General features: G+C 42.2%; 1 protein-coding gene across 1 annotated transcript; it reads left to right on the plus strand.

The window, feature by feature from the left end:
* The first annotated feature begins 656 nt into the window (after positions 1 to 656).
* LOC124118059 (ion channel TACAN-like) lies at positions 657 to 25071 on the plus strand. The gene is made up of 12 exons (XM_046480110.2): positions 657 to 794; positions 3144 to 3262; positions 5909 to 6025; positions 6704 to 6763; positions 7614 to 7709; positions 10749 to 10838; positions 11356 to 11421; positions 12020 to 12081; positions 14051 to 14143; positions 15079 to 15143; positions 17496 to 17564; positions 24701 to 25071. Exons 1-12 carry the CDS (start codon positions 723 to 725, stop codon positions 24851 to 24853), a joined length of 1062 nt encoding a protein of 353 aa, XP_046336066.2. The 5' UTR covers positions 657 to 722; the 3' UTR covers positions 24854 to 25071.
* The last annotated feature ends 591 nt before the right edge of the window (positions 25072 to 25662 follow it).

Consider the following 25662-nt stretch of genomic DNA (forward strand, 5'->3'; position numbering starts at 1 on the left):
CTGCTACTATTCGCTTTTTTCCGACCTTAATTTTGACCCCAAATGACTAAAGGTCGGCGTAACGCGAAGACACCATACTTGTCAACCACACTCTGTATATCACTTGCTTGATAACGGTGTTAGAACCTACACCGAAACGTCGCTCTTAATTGTAATAAAGAAGTTGTTCATCAATAAATTCTTATCCTTACTTAACAATTTAATCGTCAAATGTTACAGTCGAGATCAAGCCTGTTATGTTTCCACAGATATTTACAAATGCATGTTCAAAAGTTATGTTTATTATTCACTTGCTTGTTGATAAAAAGTCAAGCGAAGTACGTGTAATAATTATTTCACACAGTCTATATTCAAATCTTTAAGTGTAGATGTTATTAAAAACATATTACGAAGGCTGTGTAGAGAGAGCTCCGCGAACGGGCTATCGCTGTGAGGAGCTTGCTGCTTGATAATACTTTCGTAACAACGTATATCCTTAATAGTGACAATACCCGAAAAATCAGCAACAGTTTCGCATTACACCTTTAAGTATCAGATAAATATAATGCATGCTTCAAAATAAGTATTTTCTGTTATATCTTATTAATTTTATCGTAGTTAAATAAGTTATAAACGATTTCCTATTTGACTCTGTATACAGTTGTCAACATAACATGAGGCGAATAAACCTGAGTGCACATTGACGTTTGAGTTCAAGTGTTTATTATTCACAGAGAAGTAAGATGTCGAATGCGGCATTGATGAGCTGCCTTGATGACTGGAAAGACCTGGAGAAAGAATATGCACAGTTAGAGGTATACTGTCGCATTGATGTCTTTCTCAATATTTCCCGAAGTCCTAGGCAATGGAGAACGTTGTTTAGAACGTAATCTTGATAGCCTATTTGGACATTGTGAATAATGTTTGCTGCATTAAACTGTCACTGAACTAGTGTGTTTCGGTCAGGCATTCACATTCACAATTGTGAGTGAGCAAGGGAAATGCAACAGTGACAGATATTTACGCCCAATTGTAATCTGAGGTTAATACCAGGCCCAATGATGTTATGTCCCCTACCTCAGACTTGGGACTCCTCCAGCCTACCCATAGATATTCGTACAAACCTGTGACGATCTAGCGGGGCAGTAATTTTTCAAGAGTCAGATGGCATTCGGACATTTTCATGGTTGATACAAATTTTTTATTGTTAATTTTTCTCCCGTAGCATTACGTAATTTGAATACAAACTGACCCAAAGCCGAACAGTCCTTCAATCCTTGTTTCATCCACTAAATGCCGAGCACCGGACAGGGTAACAACAAGCACCATCTATTAATGTCTATTGGTATGATGCATCCGGGGGTAAAACCACCTTCGTCTCTTTGGGCAGACCCTCCATCCACTGGACCATGGAGACGGTCTGAACATATCTGAAACACTGTGAGGGCAGATACTGACACAAGCGTGAAGTCATCGTTATTCAATCCATAAGATCCTGGTTAGGATATGTCTTCCGCAATCCTTGCTTGTCCTAAGAGGTGACTAACAGGATCTGGTCTTCAGGCTCGCTGACATGGTTGATGCATGTCATCATATCCCAATTGCGCGGATTGATGCTCATGCTATCTATCACTGGATTGTCTGGTCCAGACTCGATTATTTACAGACAAATAACGGGAATATTTTTGAGTACAGCATTAAACAACAAGTAAACATAGTAATTCCCCTTTTTCCAAACTGGTGTCAATACCCTACCTTATGTGAATGGACCCGTGAAGATTCCGGGGTAGAATAGGTCTTCAGCAACCCATGCTTGCTGTAAAAGGTGACTATGCTTGTCGTAAAAGGCGATTGGGTGGTCAGGCTCGCTGACTTGGTTGATACTTGTCATCGATCCCAATTGCGTGGAATGATGCTCATGATATCAATCACTGGATTGTCTGGTCCAGACTCGATTATTTACAGACCGCTGTCATATAGCTGGAATATTGCTGAGTGTGGCGTTAAACAACAAACCAACCAACCTTATGTGAATGATCGATTTCATCTGTAATCTGTTTTGTGATACACTTTTCCTTTTTCTCTTGAGTTCTATAATCTTGTGACAATCTTCCTATCAGTGACATGATCATTTGTTAGAATGTATGAAATAACTTGGGTCAATTAACCCCATCTCATCTACCCCATTTCTATGGAATGTCAACATTAGGAATAATAACACACCTATCACCATATTAAACATCTGGTGAGCAGAAAAATCTGTGAAATGGTTTGCTTGATTAGCATGTCATCGACCAGACCAACGCATTCCAGTGATTCCAGTGAGACAAATGGCATTAATTTTGAAAAATCTTCAAGACATTTTTTATGACCATCACTCCTAGAAAATGAACTGATCTCAAACCTTGATGATCACAAACCATTGCACCAACATGACATCAATGTTTCCAAGTCAAAAAAGAACTTGAAAAATTGAAACCTATTTCAGATTGCGAAAATTATAAAAACTAGTCATGATACGACTGACACGCGACTATAGGGAAGCAGAGTCACTTTCTGTTGTTTTCTGGGGATAATGTAGAACTAAACTACATGGCTCTGTCTTGAATTGGAATAACACAAGGAAGTCTACATTACTGAATGGTTAAAGGTACTCATTATATTATCCCAATACTAATGCAATGGCTGTACATCTATTTCAACAGCATCGCAATAGTATTTTCAGTGAAGATAGTCATCCCTATAAATGAATCACCCTCTGTATCATGTGTGCCATGGTTTGAAATAATAATGGATACATATGGAAAATATCAGTATCTTGCTTTTTTCAAAATCATGCATATTTTCATCGTTTGGCAAAGTTTACATAAGTGACAACAATAGATAAGTCGAGTTGAAACTATGTAATTAGCAACTGTTTCCTCTGATCGAATAAGCAAAACTATTTGTGATCAGTTTTCCATACAATAGTGTCTATTACACATCTGTTGTGACCATAGCAACATCCAATCAAGTACAAAGAACATGCGGGGTGGGGAGGGAGGGTGGTTCATCCCTAATTATTGATGAAAGAATGCATGCAATATATTGTGCATGTCGCAATACATGAACAATTTGCGATATGAAATTCCGGCCAATACCATCGCTAATCATGTGTATTGCAGACTGACCACAAGACCTATGTGAAGCAGCTGGAGGAGATGACTGCTACGCAGAAAAAATGTCTAGCCAGCATCGCCCACCACAGGTATCGCATGAAGCGCATTCAGGATTCAGTGAAGAGGTGAGATAGCATCCGACTCGAAGGCTGCTGTGTCGTGTGGGTAATGTTAAAGTGGAAGTAACGTGAACAAAGTATTGCGATTGTGTTGTGAATATCAGTTTCCTGAGCTACGTTAAGTCAATTCCCGAGAGAAAAATTCATAACATTCGTGAAGAGTATTTAAATGTCCAAGTAAAAGTGCTGAACTCTCACGCTCATTAGTCTTATTCCTATATTTTATGCATGGCCTTTAGCTTCATGTGCAGCGTTGTGTGACAAGTGTTTTCATCATCTTCTCGAGGCAAGAGAGTTAACTGACTTTAAAAATCCATTTCCATCCTTGCCGAACTAGGCTAGAATTCCTGGGCTTGATCGTAGCGCCACCAGTGGCTATTACAAGTTATGTCCAATCTATGGACCAATCAGATTCCACCTCACAGATTCACATGCATTTACTTCAAAGAAAATGGTGGCGCTATCAAGACAATCTGATCGACCATTAAGATCTAGATTGTGAAAAAACGGTTCTTACTTCGCGAAGTACTTCAAATCAAGTGAGCACCTTGATTAAAAACATGAAAAGATTTGGAAAATATCTGTTGACAACGAGTTGGCGATGCACATGCTTTGCAAATCCTGCAATCAACGGAACTCTGCATGACAGTTTACGCACCAGATTTCGATTTCGGTGCGCGATTTTGATTGGACTATGCATAGACTCGTTAGTCCAGCCAAAATCTAACTCCATAATCCCAGCCTATTTCAGCAAGGGTGGAAACTGAACTTTTATAGTCAGTTAACACTCTTACCTCGGGAAGATGGTTTTCATTGGCTGATGTGTAGACTTGGTTACACCATCTTTCTACTGTATAGTCTATCTTGAGATGCTTAGCAACTGCAGGATTCATCAGGAAGCAGTCAACGTAAAAGTGTTGCTATTTCTGTTCTACAAAAAAACCATTGCATACTTTGTTGAGTTTGTGAAACAAACTTTGATTTTGACACATAACTGATAAATAATTTGATTTTTGTGCATTATTAAAATAACAATTAATATCTGTATATAGCTTTGTTAGACATCCTGTTGGGGTACCATAAACCACCTGCTGCCCTCTGTGCTATTCCACAGAATGAATGCCTGTCAGGAATTAACCCTGTGAAACAACTGATCTTAGTTATTAATAAGACACCAGTTTACATGAGTTGTGGTTACGGTGGACACGGTCAATTTTATAAACTGCTAGGCGGAAGCAGACAGCGGGCCCGATTGTTGAAATTGTGCACGCATCAAACACTGGGAACCTGTGGCGCTAGTGGCGACTTCGCCTGTCATTTTGTATCATCTCTTTTATGCTATTTCTGTTTTTCGAATTTCATTTTTTGTCAAGCGTTTGTGATTTAGTGTTCCCTGAAGTAATTACATCTGTAAAATTGCTAAGTTAAGCTTGTTTGCGACCAAACATGTGCAGCCAACTATGACCGTGAACGGATGCAGGAGGATCTTTCTTGGAGGGCCTTCAACAGGACCATATATGGAGCCTCTCTATATAAAGTCTTGCCTCAACGCTGTATTTTCATATCAGTGTTTGGATGTTTTTAATATGATATTTACGACCTATGAAGATCCGGGGTAGAATAGGTCTTCAGTTACCCATGCTTCCCGTAAAAGGCGACTATGCTTGTCGTAAAAGGCGACTAACGGGATTGGGTGGTCAGGCTCGCTGACTTGGTTGATGCATGTCATCATATCCCAATTGCGTGGATCGATGCTCATGATGTCAATCACAGGATTGTCTGGTCCAGACTTGATTATTTACAGACCACCATCATATAGCTGGAATATTGCTGGAGTGCGGCGTTAAACAACAAATAAACAAACAAACATAATATAATATTTGCAATAATGATGTTACGACCTATCCAATTCTGCCAAGATGTACTTGCCCTTTAAGCATGTTAACATGTTAATGCAGTAATGTAATGATACTCATTTGGCAGCGATTTTTTCTTGAGACAAAAGGCATTAGCACAATTATGATATTGTGTTATTTGGATGGGACATTCTTCTATATCAGTACTAAATTTGTAAATAAAACTTTCTTTCATTTTAGGCGACTCGATCAATGTTCTTGAAAATGGTCTTATTCTGAGATTAGGATTAGAATTGATGTTGAACGTCACTTGTCAATATTGTTAAAGATAATATATTTTTGTATCATTTTGGGGACAAATTTGGGTCAAAACTGGTTTAGACTGGAAACGTGACACTGACTTATGGAAGAATCAGTGTGGATTGATTCCTGCTCAGCAACCCGTCCCCAGTCATGTTTTGATATCCAGTCCAAAATTGAGGAAGTTCATTCTTTTGAGGGGCGGTCGGGTAGCCTAGTGGTTAAAGCGTTCGCTCTTCACGCCGAAGACCCGGGTTCTATTCCCGACATGGGTACAATGTGTGGAGCCCATTTCTGGTGTTCCCGGAGTGATATGGCTGGAATATTGCTAAAAGCAGCGTAAAACCCCACTCACTCACTCATTCTTTTGAGGATACAATTTCGAAAACATAGTTTTAATTTCTTGAGAAATTTTACTGAGTTTGCGAACTTCAGCACATATCACAAAAGATGTGATACCATATTAGACTGTTAACATGGTTTCTTTTCTTTTAAGAGCTGGGAAAGAATTTTCGGAAGAGGAAGTTGAGTCCCTACAGAAGCTCCAAGCATCAGTGCAGGAGAGGAAGATTACCTTCCGGGAGATGGAGGAGGTGCTCCCCCACAAGAATGGGTAAACTGACGCCCATTCTCAACAATGTTGGCATCAATGCGAAGTGTCATAGAGCTAGGTGTTTTTCCCCCATGGTGATTCCGGGCTAGAATTGACTTAAAAGATCAGGGGGTCAGTCTCAGTGACTTTGATTTCATGTCATGATACCTCAATGGCATGGATCATTGCACACTATTAATCACTGGATTGTCTGGTCCATATTTGATTATTACATGTCACTGTCATGTCACTAGATTGTTACTGTGTACTGTGTTAGACAACAAACAAAATGTGATACTTGTACTGATGTACTACTAGTTTAACTGTGGTAACATGAAATAATCAACTTTTGAGTTGTATATATTGTGTTTGCAAGGATCTTGGAAAGTATTTGTTTTAATTATGAAGAGCTGACAATTAGATGTGTTTCTTGTGCAGTTGATTAACATGATGATCAGTTTTCCTTGCCGTAAAAGGCGACTATATATACATGTCGTAAGAGGCGACTAACAGGATCGGGTGGTCAGGAGTACTGACTTGGTTGATGCATGTCATTGTATCCCAATTGCATAGATCGATGTTCATGATGTCAGTCACTGGATTGTCTGGTCCAGACTTAATTATTTACAGACTGTCGTCATATTGCTGAGTGCAGCGTTGAACAACAAACAAACAACAACTGTTTTTCCTTGATTCCAGGTTCTACTTGAGCATCATCCTTGGTCAGGTGAACGTCTCCCTGCTCAACAAGAACGACAAGTAAGCGACAGGATCATACTTGCAGGATTTCATTTATTTTATGTATTTTGTATTCATGTATTTTTGAAACATGAATCTTTGAGAGTTTGCAATGGTATGTTGAGAAGAAGTTGTTTCTGTGTGCGTGCGTGCGTGCGTTCTGTTGTTATGATGCGTCAAGAAATCGAACCACTGACCTTCCTCTATCAGACACTCTATCCACAAGACCACAGACACGGTTTGCGATGGATAAAGTCACAAGGCCCATGTACTGTCTACTGTGTTTAAATGTGGATTGGGTAATTGATCATTGGTTGTGACCCTTGCTGATCTATTGCCCTTTTGAATGGATAGTCGGGCAGGTAGTCACCTATCTGACAGAAATGTCACCAGAAATAAGCGCCTGCCTGTAGGCCCATGGCAGGTAGATCTTGTGGTGGGCAGGTAGTTTCTAATTTGTATGCTTTGTTTTGGCCTGCATTAAAGTTATGTGTCAATTTATCTGTCACAACAAGTGTCATTTTAAATGAGGGGCTGAAAATGTTATTCAGGGCCTGCAGCTTCTAAAATCTGTGGGTCCTGATGGAAGTCTGGCAATATATTTCATTTCAAACACTGGGTGGCAGGAAGCTACATTGAACACTGTTCAGAACCAAAGCATTGTATTTATTAGGCCTTAAAGTTACAAGTCACAAGACTGTCCTCTTCTGTGCCCAAATGAGAATTGAATTGCCAACATGGCCACTATGGAGATTGTAGATGTGGACTTGTACTCACCTTGCACTCCTGTTGGTGCCAGCTTTGCTCTTATATCTATCTGTGATTGCCTTGGTTCGCCTCTCATCTGATATCAGTCCACTTTGTGCTACAGATACGACTACAAGCATGAATATGAGAGGTTCAAACTCACAGTCAGCTACGTGATAATGATCCTCGCACTGGCCATGACATTCGTCACAGAGTACAGGTATGCTTTGTTGTGTTGAATTACCTCCCTTGATGACCTGTGAAGATTCCGGGGTAGAATAGGTCTTCAGCAACCCATGCTTGCCGTAAAAGAGACTATGCTTGTCGTAAAAGCCGACTAACGGGATTGGGTGGTCAGGCTCGCTGACTTGGTTGATGCATGTCCAATTGCGTGGATCGATGCTCATGATATTAATCACTGGATTATCTGGTCCAGACTTGATTATTTACAGACCGCCGTCATATAGCTTGGATATTGCTGAGTGCAGCTTTAAACAACAAACCAACCAACCTCCCTTGATTGTCCTCGCACGTTCAAATCCTGCAAGCCAGAGGCTTATGTATTCCACTCAAATTAGAATTATGTTGTTGTAAACAGTGTGTGCTGACAGCTTTCATGTTACTACCTTGAACTTGGTGCTTAGCATCATTTGTTTACATTTGTGTTCTCATTTTTACTCTTGTTAGCTGAGCTAACTAGACCAAACAGAACTTTACTAGACTCAGGCTTTGAGTTGCAGATTGCAATCATTCTTGCCTTTTACAACATCTGAGCACAATTTGAGAAATAGTAAACCACCTTGAAAATTGAACATGCCATGTATAGTTCAGGTTAAGGTGTACTTTTAACATTGAACATGTTAAAGTAACTAGAAATTTCACCTGCTGCAATAAAACATCATGCGAATACCATTGAAAGTGATAATTTATATACATCATTGTACTTGTACCTTGGTGAATTTAGTTTTTGAAATTAAGCATGGAAGTCGACAACGTCACTTTAATTTCATTGATGTGGCCCGGAGATTACGATGCAATAGCAGAAAACCTCAAGGACCCAGAAATCCTCCTTAATTTAGAGCACTTTGTAGGTCTGGCTGAAATTTTCCAGAAATTAGTTTCTAGAGGAGGGACATATCTGAATGAGGTGTTGTTGCTAAGCTGGCTGTTAGCCTGTCATTGTAAACTTCTTAACTGACATATTGTGGGATTTAGTGAGGAGAAGACATGTCTGAATGAGGTGTTGTTGCTAAGCTGGCTGTTAGCCTGTCATTGTAAACTTCTTAACTGACATATTGTGGGATTCATTGAGGAGAAGACATGTCTGAATGAGGTGTTGTTGCTAAGCTGGCTGTTAGCCTGTCATTGTAAACTTCTTAACTGACATATCGTGGGATTCAGTAAGGAGAAGACATGTCTGAATGAGGTGTTGTTGCTAAGCTGGCTGTTAGCCTGTCATTGTAAACTTCTTAACTGACATATTGTGGGATTCATTGAGGAGAAGACATGTCTGAATGAGGTGTTGCTAAGCTGGCTGTTAGCCTGTCATTGTAAACTTCTTAACTGACATATCGTGGGATTCATTGAGGAGAAGACATGTCTGAATGAGGTGTTGCTAAGCTGGCTGTTAGCCTGTCATTGTAAACTTCTTAACTGACATATCGTGGGATTCAGTAAGGAGAAGACATGTCTGAATGAGGTGTTGTTGCTAAGCTGGCTGTTAGCCTGTCATTGTAAACTTCTTAACTGACATATTGTGGGATTCATTGAGGAGAAGACATGTCTGAATGAGGTGTTGCTAAGCTGGCTGTTAGCCTGTCATTGTAAACTTCTTAACTGACATATTGTGGGATTCATTGAGGAGAAGACATGTCTGAATGAGGTGTTGCTAAGCTGGCTGTTAGCCTGTCATTGTAAACTTCTTAACTGACATATTGTGGGATTCATTGAGGAGCAGACATGTCTGAATGAGGTGTTGCTAAGCTGGCTGTTAGCCTGTCATTGTAAACTTCTTAACTGACATATTGTGGGATTCAGTGAGTGTACATGTCTGAATGAGGTGTTGCTAAGCTGGCTGTTAACCTGTCATTGTAAACTTCTTAACTGACATATTGTGGGATTCAGTAAGGAGTATACATGTCTGAATGAGGTGTTGTTGCTAAGCTGGCTGTTAGCCTGTCATTGTAAACTTCTTAACTGACATATTGTGGGATTCATTGAGGAGAAGACATGTCTGAATGAGGTGTTGTTGCTAAGCTGGCTGTTAGCCTGTCATTGTAAACTTCTTAACTGACATATTGTGGGATTCAGTAAGGAGAAGACATGTCTGAATGAGGTGTTGTTGCTAAGCTGGCTGTTAGCCTGTCATTGTAAACTTCTTAACTGACATATTGTGGGATTCATTGAGGAGAAGACATGTCTGAATGAGGTGTTGTTGCTAAGCTGGCTGTTAGCCTGTCATTGTAAACTTCTTAACTGACATATCGTGGGATTCAGTAAGGAGAAGACATGTCTGAATGAGGTGTTGTTGCTAAGCTGGCTGTTAGCCTGTCATTGTAAACTTCTTAACTGACATATTGTGGGATTCATTGAGGAGAAGACATGTCTGAATGAGGTGTTGCTAAGCTGGCTGTTAGCCTGTCATTGTAAACTTCTTAACTGACATATCGTGGGATTCATTGAGGAGAAGACATGTCTGAATGAGGTGTTGCTAAGCTGGCTGTTAGCCTGTCATTGTAAACTTCTTAACTGACATATCGTGGGATTCAGTAAGGAGAAGACATGTCTGAATGAGGTGTTGTTGCTAAGCTGGCTGTTAGCCTGTCATTGTAAACTTCTTAACTGACATATTGTGGGATTCATTGAGGAGAAGACATGTCTGAATGAGGTGTTGCTAAGCTGGCTGTTAGCCTGTCATTGTAAACTTCTTAACTGACATATTGTGGGATTCATTGAGGAGAAGACATGTCTGAATGAGGTGTTGCTAAGCTGGCTGTTAGCCTGTCATTGTAAACTTCTTAACTGACATATTGTGGGATTCATTGAGGAGCAGACATGTCTGAATGAGGTGTTGCTAAGCTGGCTGTTAGCCTGTCATTGTAAACTTCTTAACTGACATATTGTGGGATTCAGTGAGTGTACATGTCTGAATGAGGTGTTGCTAAGCTGGCTGTTAACCTGTCATTGTAAACTTCTTAACTGACATATTGTGGGATTCAGTAAGGAGTATACATGTCTGAATGAGGTGTTACTGCTGCAGGTGGATCGATGCAGTCCTCAACTTCCTGTTGGTGTGGTACTACTGTACACTGACCATCAGGGAGAGCATCCTTGTCGTCAATGGATCCAGGTATGTTGTGAAGTCTCCCATGCATCATGTTGTGTCAGGGGGCATGGGTGGCCTCGTCGTCTCAGACACCACAGTTAGCGCTGCAGAGTTTTCTCCCTTAGTTATACCAGGTAAATGTCAAGACCTGATTCATTTAGGCTTCACCCACATCAAGCTTACAAGAGTCAGTGAGTATTTTGGCAATATCACGGCGGAGGACACCAGAAATGGGCTCACACATTGTACCCATGTTGGGAATCGAACCTGGGTCTTCGGCGTGACGAGCAAACGCTTTAACCACTAGGCTACACAGCTGCCATGATATGACTGAAATACAGTTCAAAGTTCAGCATTAAACATCTCAAATCCATCTTCTGGTACACTTATTGATGTTATTCCAAGGTTGCAGATAAAAAATTTAAACATGGTACTTTGTCTTACCTTGAATGTTGATGTTATTGTAGTGCTGAAATCATGACATGTTTTCCTTTCTGAACAACTTGTATTCTGATCCTGCTTCAATTTCTGAATGTTTCAGAATAAAAGGCTGGTGGCTCACCCATCATTTCGTGTCAACTGTCTGTGCAGGAATAAGTTTAATTTGGTAAGATTATGACAACTCTTAGTTTCTCCTTTCATAAGGAAAGTTATTCACAGTTCACTTGCAGTGTTTAGCTATGTGTTATAAAGTCAGATCATTCCAAGCTCATGTGTATTTGTGTTTACCTGTCTTGTATACCATGTACCAGTCTGCTGTAAACATTGTATTTGGAAATGAATGAAATGAAAGTGAAATATGGCAGTGTTCCTCACTAGAAAAGTGACACGTCTTCTGAAACTTCTGGAGTGACCATGGTTAACCTTGTGCACCATTTCACACACAATTACCGACCTACTAGTCTTGATATGATTGTTTCAAAAAGATTATGCTATGCACAAACTTATTTGATAGGGTGAGGCATCTTGCATTCATTTTTTTATACATTCTGTCTGCATGATCTCGGGGGCGGCAAATTCATTTTGGTGACACATATTTCAGTTTGCTCTCAGATGTTCAAATTGAAGTAGTTCACCATGAATTCTTATCAATTCCAAGAAATTCCTCTTGCAGGATACTGTCAGCAAAAACATGTATGACTACCTGGAATAAATCAATACACTTGAATCTGTCATGTATGTAATTCCATCAATCTGTATTGCAGGCCAACGGGATGGACATATCAACAATTTAGACGACAATATATCATTTTCACTTTGTATATAAGTAAGTAGCTCCTTTATTTATTATCTGTTTTGATTTGTCAAAATTTGACAATTCTCCACATGTATCCGGGGAAACAAGTGGCCCAGTCGTCAAAGTGCCACAATTCACTATGCAGTGTTGCATCCCTTGGGCACACCAGAAATTGACGATTAAGGGGTTCGAATGTTGGTTTTTGCCATGATTATGTATTTAGATTTGTTAGCACCATATCCATACTGTGTTAAACGCAACTCACTCACTGACTCCATATGAATCTCATCTTACTGCTTACTATTTCTGTGTTGAGCAGGGCTAATCAATCCATTCCCCATCTTCCCGAGGCAAGTGAGTTAACTGACTATAAAAGTCCAGTTTCCACCCTTGCCGAACTAGGCTGGTATTATGGAGTTACGTTTTGGCTGGGCTAATGAGTCTATGCAGTGTCTAATCAAAATCGCGCACCGAAATCAAATTCCAGTTTGTAAACTGTCATGCAGATTTCTGTCGATTGCAGGATTTGCAAAGCATGTGCACCGCCAACTCGTTGTCAACAGATATTTTCCAAGTCTTTTCATGTTTTTAATCGACCGCCTCCGTGGTCTTGTGGTAGAGCGTCCGCCCGGAGAGCGGAAGGTCCAGGGTTCGATCCCGAGCCGCGTCATACAAAAAGACGTTAAAAGATTGTACTTGTTGTTACCCTGTCTGGCGCTCGGCATTAAGGGGCTAAAACAAGGACTGGTCGGCTCGGAGTCAGTATACTGTGTCTGTGTGGGGTATTCATGTTAAACTGCGGCATGGTATATCAGTGAGCTAGCACTATAAATCGGCATCAGTCCGGACTAGTACAAGCAGCCACACACACACATACATGTGCATGCACGTCGCTATATAAGTGCAATAATCTTGGACGCGACGTTAAACCCAATTTCACCTCACCTCATGTTTTTAATCAAGGTGCTCACGTGATTTGATGCACTTCGCTATGTAAGACCCGTCTTATCACAATATAGATCTTGATTATCAATCAGGTCATTTTGACTGGGCGGCACCATTTTGTTTGAAACAAATGCAAGTGATACGAGAGGTGGAATCTGATTGGTCCATAGGAGAGGCTTAGAAGGGACATAACTCGTAATAACCACTGCTGGCGCTACGGTCGAGCCCAGGAATTCAAGCCTAGTTCGGCAAGGGTGGAAACTGGAATTTTATAGTCAGTTAACTCCCTTGCTACGGGAAGATGTCCATTACCCAGATACTCTGATGTTTGTTATCAATATCTTGTGCGGTGACAGTTTTGTTTTCAAGTGTACAATCTGTAGGCAACAAGGAGACCAAAATGGTTCATGTGGTCAAACTTGCTGACTTGGTTGAATGTGTGTCATCATACCCCAGCAGCATGGATCATTGCTCATTATATCAATCACTGGTTTGTCTGGTCCAGACTTGATTATTTAGAAGCTCGTCATATAGCTGGAATGTTGCTGAATGCAGCATAAAACAATTACAACAACTCTGTAAATGTACAACTGTTTCTTGAATAGCTGTTAGAAAGAAGCTGACGAAGACTTCTGATTGTATTAGGGGGCACCCGTGGCCCAGTCCTCTAAGGCGCCGCGATTCGCTGTGCAGAGTTGCGTCCCTTAGGCACGCCAGAAACTTATGATTGTGGGTTCGAATCCCGGTTCGCCCCGATTATGTTTCTAGGTTTGTCAGCACCATACCCGTGCTTGTGGGTTTCACCGAAGTGGTAAACGACTTGCATCACTTCGGGCTTTCCTCCCACATTAAGCTGACACGCCGCGATATAACTGGAATACTGTTTAAAGCAGCGTTAAACCCAACTCACTCACTCACTCACTCACTCACTCACTCACTCACTCACTCACTCACTCTGATTGTATTACATGCAGTTTGAGCTTATATTGAAACTTTCCCATGTGTGAGACTGTCTGGTAGACCTGTGTGTAACTGACTGTTGGTGTCTCCCCAGGTTTTGTGTATGTGATGCAGTATTACTACCAGAGTGGCAGCTTGTACCGTCTGAGGACACTGGGACAGAGGCACGACATGGACATCACCGTCGGTGGGTACACAGGACACGCGGAACTGATTCCTGAAACAATATCGGTGTTACTACGTTCTCCCCACACTTAAACACAGATTGACACAACATGCTGCCCTAGGACATCTGGGACATATGTGTCCACAGGAGTCCTCTTGCAGTGAATGCGGATTAATGAACTTGCTTGTTTACACTTGTAAAGCACTGCAATATTGGGTATTGCTTCGTCAAAAACGTGTGGTTGGGGGTTCCAGATTTGTCAGAACCAAGCCATGCTGTGGGTTTCAGCAGGTGGTAACCATATAAAACCTGCATCACTTTGGGGTTTCCTCCTGCATCATGCTAACACCTGGATACAGCTGAAATACTGTTAAAACCACATTAAACCCAACTCACTCACTCTCTCTCTCACCTGTTAAACCCCATTTCTCCTCACCTCACAGGGCTCGATTTCAGCGTATTAAACATGCACAGGTGCATCCTCATATTCAAAAATGCAACCTGTTATTAGTGTCTACATGTACCCAGAGCTTGTCAAAAGTTTACAAATTTGTGACTGACTTCCTAAGAACGTTTTCTACTCAGTACACATCATTTCCCCGACGTCAATATTCCCAGTGTTTTGTGTACATTGACATTGTCCTTTGGGCTTGACGTCATCAAATGAATCTTACCAGGTCAATCTTATAATGACAAAAAGCAAGAGAATGTATGATATGTGTAAGTAATTCCTTTCGAAGCAATCTTGCCAGTGAACTGTAAACGTCAGAATATTAACAACACCGATGTACATCTATAGTTAATAGATTTCTTTATTGGTGCAACCTGGTACAGTCTGGTGCAACAAGGTTGTGATGTCAACTGCACCGAGGGCAAGCTATTTCAAGTTCTTTTTATATAGCCCTGTCTCACCATGTTTGAAAGAGATTGATATGTGCCTAATTTGTGTGTTTCAGAGGGGTTCATGTCCTGGATGTGGAAGGGCATGACGTTCCTCCTCCCCTTCCTGTTTGGTGGCTATGTAAGTCCTCAGTTTCCAGAATGATTAACTTGTTCAGAGTAACGAGTAGCTTGCTGGTAAAAGCGCTGCCCCAACTGTCTGTTTTCACAACAAAGTATCACCTTGACATGTCAAAAGTAATAACCTGTTCAGAGTTATTGACAGCTTGATGGTCATGAATTGTTGGTTTTAGCATTTCTTAGAAGTGGACAGGTGACAAAGAAGACACAATTTTTGGACAACTTCTATTTTCACTGTAATAGCGATGTTGCGGTATAGATACCGATACTGCAGCCAAGCAGGTCAGCTTGACAATGGTATAAGGATCTACACCCAAACATCGCTATTACAGTAAAATATAGAAGTTTTTATCCATGAATTGTGTCTAGTTTTGAGGCTATGAATTTGGCTCACAAGCCAATGTTCTGGGTTTGGTTTCCAACCTGGATACCAGCATTAGAAATTGGCACTAGTCCTGTAGACCCTGCCAAACTGCCCAATAGTTGAGGTACGAGGGGTGTTCAATAAAGATTTCCCCTAAACCACTTAGGGTTATCATATTTGGTTGAAATTTCACATGTGTAATGATACATGTATCTATGGGTTATGTCTGAATTTGCAACACCGAGCTATTAATCTTACCTCTTTTACAGGTGTTATGATCGAGTAGGGTGTGACAATGGAGCCAGTAGAATACCGAGCAGTGATTAGGTTTTTATATTTGAAAGGTCGCACAACAAAAGAAACTTTCGATGAAATGAAAGCAACTTATGGGGAAGATGCCCCATCATATGACATTGTTAAACACTGGCATCACCAGTCCAAGTGTGGTCAGACATCTGTGGAAACAGCTGCCATTCCTGGTCGCCCCCATTCAGCCATTGATGAGGACACTATCCATCAAGTGGAGACCGCCATTTTTGCAGACCAACGTATAACTGTTCGCCAGTTAGCACAAGATCTCAAGATCAGTGTAGGGTCTGTTGAAAAAATCATCCATGACAATTTGAACATGCATAAGGTGTCTGCACGATGGATTCCCAGGTTGCTCACACCTTTCCAAAAGCAGGAATTGCTCAAAGGATCTTTTGCACATGTGCCAAAAAAAACAGGCAAACGTTTTTGACAGACTTATCACACAGGATGAAACATGGGTCCATCACTATGATCCTGAGACTACAGTTCAGTTGATGCAATGGAAGCATGTGGAGTCACCACCCCCAAAGAAGGCACGTTTCCAACCCTCTGCAGGCAAGGTCATGCTCACGGTGTTGTGATAATGGATTTCTTGGAAAAGGGTACCACAATTACAAGAGCTTATTATGCTTCACTGTTGCGGAAATTGCGGGACGCTATCAAGCTTAAGAGGCGTGGCATGCTGACCAAGAGTGTCCGTCTCCTGCAAGACAATGCTCCAGTACACAACTCTCATGTTGCCCAGACAGAAGCGTGGTCCTGTGGCTGTGAAATCCTTCCACATCCTACTTACTCTCCTGACCTTGCACCATCTGACTTCCACCTCTTTCCAACCATGAAGTCATTTTTGAAGGGAAAACGTTTCACAGACGATGAAACACTGATTTCTGAAGTCAAGTCCTGGTTTGAGAAGCAAATTGAGGGCTTTTACAAGCGAGGTCTCCATAGTTGCATAAAACGATGGGAGAAGTGTGTAACTCTTGGTGGTTCCTATGTGTAGAAAGACTAATACCTATGCCAAGTTTCATTCCACTAGGTCCATCGGAAGTGGGTCAGGGGAAATCTTTAATGAACACCCCTCGTATCATAAGGACTGGTAGAAATTTGCCATTTTTAAGGTATTTGCTATTTGTTATCATCATGAGGACCAGAGGACTAATAATGTTAGTTTCAACCGCTGGGTACAATGTGCAATACTTGTGTCTGACATTTCTGGGCACAATATATTTTGTGTGTGAAAAAGGCAAGCTATCAGTTAGATTGATATGCAGAGCGGGTAGGATATGATTGTGAAGGTCAAACGCGAGGACACACCCTCACTGAGCAACCGTAAGCTGCTTTGACTTGTTCTTAGTTGACTATCTTCTCTTGTTTCTAGTCCATGTTATCTTTCATTGTAGAATGACCTGTATAGAATATATATAAACATGATCAGTCAGAGATATTTACTATTGATACTGTGGAGTTTTAACAATTAGTTTAGAACTAGAATTTAACTTTGTATCGGCATTATTTTAGCCATGTTGCTACTAATAAGTTTAGTAACCAGGGTATAATTCAGTACCAAAAGAAGCCATAATCGTCAATAAGACAATGTTTTGGTGGTACTTTCATGCTGGTCATGCCCGTTACTCATACCATGGCATGCAATGTAGCACAAGTGGTCCTCTGTTTCAGATCTTCCAGCTGTACAATGCTGTTGTTCTCTTTATGCTGTCTCGAGAACCTCAGTGCAAAGAATGGCAGGTACTGACACCCGTTATTCATCCTTTTCACCCCTGTAGTCCTTGGTCAATCCTCTTCACCTCTATAGTCCATTATCAATCCTCTTCACATCCATAGTCCTTTGTCCATCCTTGTCACCTCCATAGTCCATTGTCCACCCTCTTCACCTCTGTAGTCCTTTGTCCATCCTTGTCACCTACATAGTCCTTTATCCATCCTTGTCACCTCTGTAGTCCTTTGTCCATCCTTGTCACCTCCATAGTCCTTTATCCATCCTTGTCACCTCTGTAGTCCTTTGTCCATCCTTGTCACCTCCGTAGTCCTTTGTCCATCCTTGTCACCTCTGTAGTCCTTTATCCATTCTTGTCACCTCTATAGTCCTTTATCCATCCTTGTCACCTCTGTAGTCCTTTATCCATCCTTGTCACCTCCCTAGTCCTTTATCCATCCTTGTCACCTCTGTAGTTCTTTGTCCATCCTTGTCACCTCCGTAGTCCTTTATCCATCCTTGTCACCTCCGTAGTCCTTTATCCGTCCTCTTCACCTCCGTAGTCCTTTATCCATCCTTGTCACCTCCGTAGTCCTTTATCCATCCTTGTCACCTCCGTAGTCCTTTATCAATCCTCTTCACCTCTGTAGTCCTTTATCAATCCTCTTCACATCCATAGTCCTTTATCAATCCTCTTCACATCCATAGTCCTTTGTCCATCCTTGTCACCTCCATAGTCCATTATCAATCCTCTTCACCTCTGTAGTCCTTTATCAATCCTCTTCACATCCATAGTCCTTTATCAATCCTCTTCACATCCATAGTCCTTTGTCCATCCTTGTCACCTCCGTAGTCCTTTATCAATCCTCTTCACATCCATAGTCCTTTATCCATCCTTGTCACCTCTGTAGTCCTTTATCCATCCTTGTCACCTCCGTAGTCCTTTATCCGTCCTTGTCACCTCTGTAGTCCTTTGTCCATCCTTGTCACCTCTGTAGTCCTTTATCCATCCTTGTCACCTCCGTAGTCCTTTATCCATCCTTGTCACCTCTGTAGTCCTTTGTCCATCCTCTTCACCTCTGTAGTCCTTTATCCATCCTTGTCACCTCCATAGTCCATTGTCCATCCTCTTCACCTCTGTAGTCCTTTATCAATCCTCTTCACATCCATAGTCCTTTATCAATCCTCTTCACATCCATAGTCCTTTGTCCATCCTTGTCACCTCCATAGTCCATTATCAATCCTCTTCACCTCTGTAGTCCTTTATCAATCCTCTTCACATCCATAGTCCTTTATCAATCCTCTTCACATCCATAGTCCTTTGTCCATCCTTGTCACCTCTGTAGTCCTTTATCAATCCTCTTCACATCCATAGTCCTTTATCCATCCTTGTCACCTCTGTAGTCCTTTATCCATCCTTGTCACCTCCGTAGTCCTTTATCCGTCCTTGTCACCTCTGTAGTCCTTTGTCCATCCTTGTCACCTCTGTAGTCCTTTATCCATCCTTGTCACCTCCGTAGTCCTTTATCCATCCTCGTCACCTCTGTAGTCCTTTGTCCATCCTCTTCACCTCCGTAGTCCTTTATCCATCCTTGTCACCTCCATAGTCCATTGTCCATCCTCTTCACCTCTGTAGTCCTTTATCCATCCTTGTCACCTCCGTAGTCCTTTATCCGTCCTTGTCACCTCTGTAGTCCTTTATCCATCCTTGTCACCTCCATAGTCCATTGTCCATCCTCTTCACCTCTGTAGTCCTTTATCCATCCTTGTCACCTCCGTAGTCCTTTATCCATCCTTGTCACCTCCATAGTCCATTGTCCATCCTCTTCACCTCTGTAGTCCTTTGTCCATCCTCTTCACATCCATAGTCCTTTATCCATCCTTGTCACCTCCGTAGTCCTTTATCCGTCCTTGTCACCTCTGTAGTCCTTTGTCCATCCTTGTCACCTCTGTAGTCCTTTATCCATCCTTGTCACCTCCGTAGTCCTTTATCCATCCTTGTCACCTCTGTAGTCCTTTGTCCATCCTCTTCACCTCCGTAGTCCTTTGTCCATCCTTGTCACCTCCATAGTCCATTGTCCATCCTCTTCACATCCATAGTCCTTTGTCCATCCTTGTCACCTCCGTAGTCCTTTGTCCATCCTTGTCACCTCCGTAGTCCTTTATCCGTCCTCTTCGCCTCTGTAGTCCTTTATCCATCCTTGTCACCTCTGCAGTCCTTTGTCCATCCTCTTCACCTCCGTAGTCCTTTATCCATCCTCGTCACCTCTATAGTCCTTTGTCCATCCTCTTTATCTCCGCAGTCCTTTATCCATCCTTGTCACCTCTGCAGTCCTTTGTCCATCCTCTTCACCTCCGTAGTCCTTTATCCATCCTCGTCACCTCTGTAGTCCTTTGTCCATCCTCTTTATCTCCGCAGTCCTTTATCCATCCTTGTCACCTCCATAGTCCATTGTCCATCCTCGTCACCTCCGTAGTCCTTTGTCTATCCTCTTTATCTCCGTAGTCCTTTATCCATCCTTGTCACCTCCATAGTCCATTGTCTATCCTCGTCACCTCTGTAGTCCTTTATCCATCCTCTTTATCTCCGTAGTCCTTTGTCCATCCTCGTCACCTCTGTAGTCCTTTATCCATCCTTGTCACCTCTGTAGTCCTTTATCCATCCTTGTCACCTCTGTAGTCCTTTGTCCATCCTCTTTATCTCCGTAGTCCTTTATCCATCCTCGTCACCTCTGTAGTCCTTTATCCATCCTTGTCACCTCTGTAGTCCTTTATCCATCCCCTTCACCTCTGTAGTCCTTTATCCATCCTCTTCACCTCTGTAGTCCTTTGTCCATCCTCGTCACCTCTGTAGTCCTTTATCCATCCTTGTCACCTCTGTAGTCCTTTATCCATCCTTGTCACCTCTGTAGTCCTTTGTCCATCCTCTTTATCTCCGTAGTCCTTTATCCATCCTCGTCACCTCTGTAGTCCTTTATCCATCCTTGTCACCTCTGTAGTCCTTTATCCATCCTCTTCACCTCCGTAGTCCTTTATCCATCCTCTTCACCTCTGTAGTCCTTTGTCCATCCTCGTCACCTCTGTAGTCCTTTGTCCATCCTCTTTATCTCCATAGTCCTTTGTCCATCCTCGTCACCTCTGTAGTCCTTTATCCATCCTTGTCACCTCTGTAGTCCTTTATCCATCCTTGTCACCTCTGTAGTCCTTTGTCCATCCTCTTTATCTCCGTAGTCCTTTATCCATCCTCGTCACCTCTGTAGTCCTTTATCCATCCTTGTCACCTCTGTAGTCCTTTATCCATCCTCTTCACCTCCGTAGTCCTTTATCCATCCTCGTCACCTCTGTAGTCCTTTGTCCATCCTCTTTATCTCTGTAGTCCTTTATCCATCCTTGTCACCTCTGTAGTCCTTTATCCATCCTCTTCACCTCCGTAGTCCTTTATCCATCCTCTTCACCTCTGTAGTCCTTTATCCATCCTTGTCACCTCTGTAGTCCTTTTTCCATCCTCTTCACCTCCGTAGTCCTTTATCCATCCTCGTCACCTCTGTAGTCCTTTGTCCATCCTTGTCACCTCTGTAGTCCTTTGTCCATCCTCGTCACCTCTGTAGTCCTTTATCCATCCTTGTCACCTCTGTAGTCCTTTATCCATCCTTGTCACCTCTGTAGTCCTTTATCCATCCTCTTCACCTCCGTAGTCCTTTATCCATCCTCTTCACCTCCATAGTCCTTTGTCCATCCTCGTCACCTCTGTAGTCCTTTGTCCATCCTCTTTATCTCCGTAGTCCTTTGTCCATCCTCGTCACCTCTGTAGTCCTTTATCCATCCTTGTCACCTCTGTAGTCCTTTATCCATCCTTGTCACCTCTGTAGTCCTTTGTCCATCCTCTTTATCTCCGTAGTCCTTTATCCATCCTCGTCACCTCTGTAGTCCTTTATCCATCCTTGTCACCTCTGTAGTCCTTTATCCATCCTTGTCACCTCTGTAGTCCTTTGTCCATCCTCGTCACCTCTGTAGTCCTTTGTCCATCCTCTTTATCTCCGTAGTCCTTTGTCCATCCTCGTCACCTCTGTAGTCCTTTATCCATCCTCTTCACCTCCGTAGTCCTTTATCCATCCTCTTCACCTCTGTAGTCCTTTGTCCATCCTCGTCACCTCTGTAGTCCTTTGTCCATCCTCTTTATCTCCGTAGTCCTTTGTCCATCCTCGTCACCTCTGTAGTCCTTTATCCATCCTTGTCACCTCTGTAGTCCTTTATCCATCCTTGTCACCTCTGTAGTCCTTTGTCCATCCTCTTTATCTCCGTAGTCCTTTATCCATCCTCGTCACCTCTGTAGTCCTTTATCCATCCTTGTCACCTCTGTAGTCCTTTATCCATCCTCTTCACCTCCGTAGTCCTTTATCCATCCTCGTCACCTCTGTAGTCCTTTGTCCATCCTCTTTATCTCTGTAGTCCTTTATCCATCCTTGTCACCTCTGTAGTCCTTTATCCATCCTCTTCACCTCCGTAGTCCTTTATCCATCCTCTTCACCTCTGTAGTCCTTTATCCATCCTTGTCACCTCTGTAGTCCTTTTTCCATCCTCTTCACCTCCGTAGTCCTTTATCCATCCTCGTCACCTCTGTAGTCCTTTGTCCATCCTTGTCACCTCTGTAGTCCTTTGTCCATCCTCTTTATCTCCGTAGTCCTTTATCCATCCTCGTCACCTCTGTAGTCCTTTATCCATCCTTGTCACCTCTGTAGTCCTTTATCCATCCTCTTCACCTCCGTAGTCCTTTATCCATCCTCTTCACCTCTGTAGTCCTTTGTCCATCCTCGTCACCTCTGTAGTCCTTTGTCCATCCTCTTTATCTCCGTAGTCCTTTGTCCATCCTCGTCACCTCTGTAGTCCTTTATCCATCCTTGTCACCTCTGTAGTCCTTTATCCATCCTTCTCACCTCTGTAGTCCTTTGTCCATCCTCTTTATCTCCGTAGTCCTTTATCCATCCTCGTCACCTCTGTAGTCCTTTATCCATCCTTGTCACCTCTGTAGTCCTTTATCCATCCTTGTCACCTCTGTAGTCCTTTGTCCATCCTCGTCACCTCTGTAGTCCTTTGTCCATCCTCTTTATCTCCGTAGTCCTTTGTCCATCCTCGTCACCTCTGTAGTCCTTTATCCATCCTTGTCACCTCTGTAGTCCTTTATCCATCCTTGTCACCTCTGTAGTCCTTTGTCCATCCTCTTTATCTCCGTAGTCCTTTATCCATCCTCGTCACCTCTGTAGTCCTTTATCCATCCTTGTCACCTCTGTAGTCCTTTATCCATCCTTGTCACCTCTGTAGTCCTTTATCCATCCTTGTCACCTCTGTAGTCCTTTATCCATCCTTGTCACCTCTGTAGTCCTTTATCCATCCTTGTCACCTCTGTAGTCCTTTGTCCATCCTCTTTATCTCCGTAGTCCTTTATCCATCCTCGTCACCTCTGTAGTCCTTTATCCATCCTTGTCACCTCTGTAGTCCTTTATCCATCCTTGTCACCTCTGTAGTCCTTTATCCATCCTTGTCACCTCTGTAGTCCTTTGTCCATCCTTGTCACCTCTGTAGTCCTTTGTCCATCCTCTTTATCTCCGTAGTCCTTTGTCCATCCTCGTCACCTCTGTAGTCCTTTATCCATCCTTGTCACCTCTGTAGTCCTTTATCCATCCTTGTCACCTCTGTAGTCCTTTGTCCATCCTCTTTATCTCCGTAGTCCTTTATCCATCCTCGTCACCTCTGTAGTCCTTTATCCATCCTTGTCACATCTGTAGTCCTTTATCCATCCTCTTCACCTCCGTAGTCCTTTATCCATCCTCGTCACCTCTATAGTCCTTTGTCCATCCTCTTTATCTCCGTAGTCCATTGTCCATCCTTGTCACCTTTGTAGTCCTTTATCCATCCTCTTCACCTCCGTAGTCCTTTGTCCATCCTCGTCACCTCCGTAGTCCTTTGTCCATCCTCTTTATCTCCGTAGTCCTTTATCCATCCTCGTCACCTCTGTAGTCCTTTATCCATCCTTGTCACCTCTGTAGTCCTTTATCCATCCTTGTCACCTCCATAGTCCTTTGTCCATCCTCGTCACCTCTGTAGTCCTTTGTCCATCCTCTTTATCTCCGTAGTCCTTTATCCATCCTCGTCACCTCTGTAGTCTATAATCGCTATTAGTCTATAGTCCATTATCTTCACGTCATCCATGGGATTCAGGGTTACAATTGGTCCCCAACAAACCATGCTGGTCTTGAAAGGCGGCTTTATGGATCAGGTGGTCATATTTATTGCTCATAATATCAATCACTGGATTGTCTGCTTCACACTTGACTACTTAAGCCAAGGCTTCCATCGTATAGCTGGAATATTGCTGAGTGTGGTGTTAGACAACAAACAATCTTTGTGACCTGTGAGGGATTTTCAGGGTAGAATAGGGCTCCAGTGCCCCATCCTTGCTATTACAGTATCCAATTGAATGGTTACAATAATGCACCTGGCTCATTGTGTGTCATTGTACCTAATGACATGGATCATTATTCATGGCACTACATTGCTGGAATATTGCTGTGACATTAAATAAATCACTCATCATTCTTACTACACATGGTTATTTGGTATCAACCAATGACTGGCGTAATATAACATTCACTTGCTCCACACAGAGTGGTGGAAGATACAGGAATAATCTCAAAGATACTGAACTTAGGGTGGTGGGGTAGCCTTTTTGTTAAAGTGTTCGCTTGTCATGACAAAGGCCTGGGTTGGATTCCCCATAATGTACGCTGTGTGAACTCCATTTTTGATGTCCCCCGCCATGATATTGCTTGAATATTGCTCAAACATTTGAACGGAAAAGACTTTCCATAGCCTGAGGGAAGTACTGCCATACAATCTTGGCCATCTATTAGACATTCAGAATGTTCAAAGCATTGTCTGGAATGGAAATCGCCAGTTTGAAACGGGTGCCGTATAGCTTGATAAAGCTGCCTGCTGATTGGCTTAAATGTCGACTTCTTAGTCATTTCATTGTTAGGTCAAAGTTCGCAAAAGGTCATTCTCACATGTAGTCAGATGTCCTTTGTTTAGCTGTAGCAAGAACTAAGATCTGAGTTTAATGTGATTGGATATTTTTGCGCTTCACTGTTATTGCACTATGTTTTTACTTCAGGTGATAGTACTGTCCATCATTCACTTCCTGCTCTTTGCTGGCAACACGATCACAACACTGATGGTCATACGGCAGAAAGTGAAGAAAGATGGACTGAATCTCACATTCTTACAAAACAAGTATCGCTTCACATCTCACCTGAAGAGCAACTGAACGTCACTGACTAGGAATCCAGTACATTGAGTGTTTCTGTTTGTGCCAGTGTCATGCTGCGTGCAGCCTGGTCCATTGTATCCTCATTGTAGTGTGTCTCAGTTGATGTATGTAGTAGCGTGAAAGTGATCACGCCATATTGAACTGATTATCAGTCTGGAAGTCAGTAATAATGTGATTTCACAGAGTCTTGTATGACTGATCATGCGGTATCATCTTGACCAGTGTTATAGAATATATATACTTATCACTTAATACAGTGTATTAAGTCTTGATATGAATCTTTTTTGCCACCCTGATCATAGCGAAACGTCACGGTCCATATCAGTCCACAGGCCTGATACCCCATATCAGTCCGCAGAGTTTTGTACGCATCGTCATGGAAAGTTTGACTTCACAATCATTTAATCAATGATGTCATGAATATGACATCGTGTTGTTTTCGGAAACTTGTTTAATCCACAATGTCAGGTGAATGCACACTTTCTTTTCTGTCCTAAAGAATAATAGAACTGACACTGACAAAATAATGACATATCGGGACAGTATGAAAAACATGAACATAAAAAAGAAGACTGATTCACGTGTGAAATCTTTGAAAGTTGGCTAATGACAGAAGGTGGGAGCAGGACATTTTGAAAGCCTCCAGATGATAAAGGACATGATATGGAAACCAGACGGTAATAATCTCTACTTATCAGTGTTATTTATATGAGACATGTCGATAACAGTGTATCAGGATTTATGTCCTTACCAGTGTATCAGGATATATGTCCTTACCAGTGTATCAGGATATATGTCCTTACCAG

The sequence above is a fragment of the Haliotis rufescens genome, unplaced genomic scaffold, assembly GCF_023055435.1.
Source record: "Haliotis rufescens isolate VD_foot unplaced genomic scaffold, xgHalRufe1.0.p SCAF_15, whole genome shotgun sequence".
Classification (NCBI taxonomy): Eukaryota; Metazoa; Mollusca; class Gastropoda; order Lepetellida; family Haliotidae; genus Haliotis; species Haliotis rufescens.

Excerpts from the sequence above, each read along its gene's own strand:
- LOC124118059 (XM_046480110.2), top strand. The coding sequence starts at position 723 with ATGTCGAATGCGGCATTGATGAGCTGCCTTGATGACTGGAAAGACCTG. Across the intron at positions 7,710-10,748 it reads ACATTCGTCACAGAGTACAG|GTGGATCGATGCAGTCCTCA; the intron begins GTATGCTTTGTT and ends TTACTGCTGCAG. Across the intron at positions 15,144-17,495 it reads CCTTCCTGTTTGGTGGCTAT|ATCTTCCAGCTGTACAATGC; the intron begins GTAAGTCCTCAG and ends CCTCTGTTTCAG.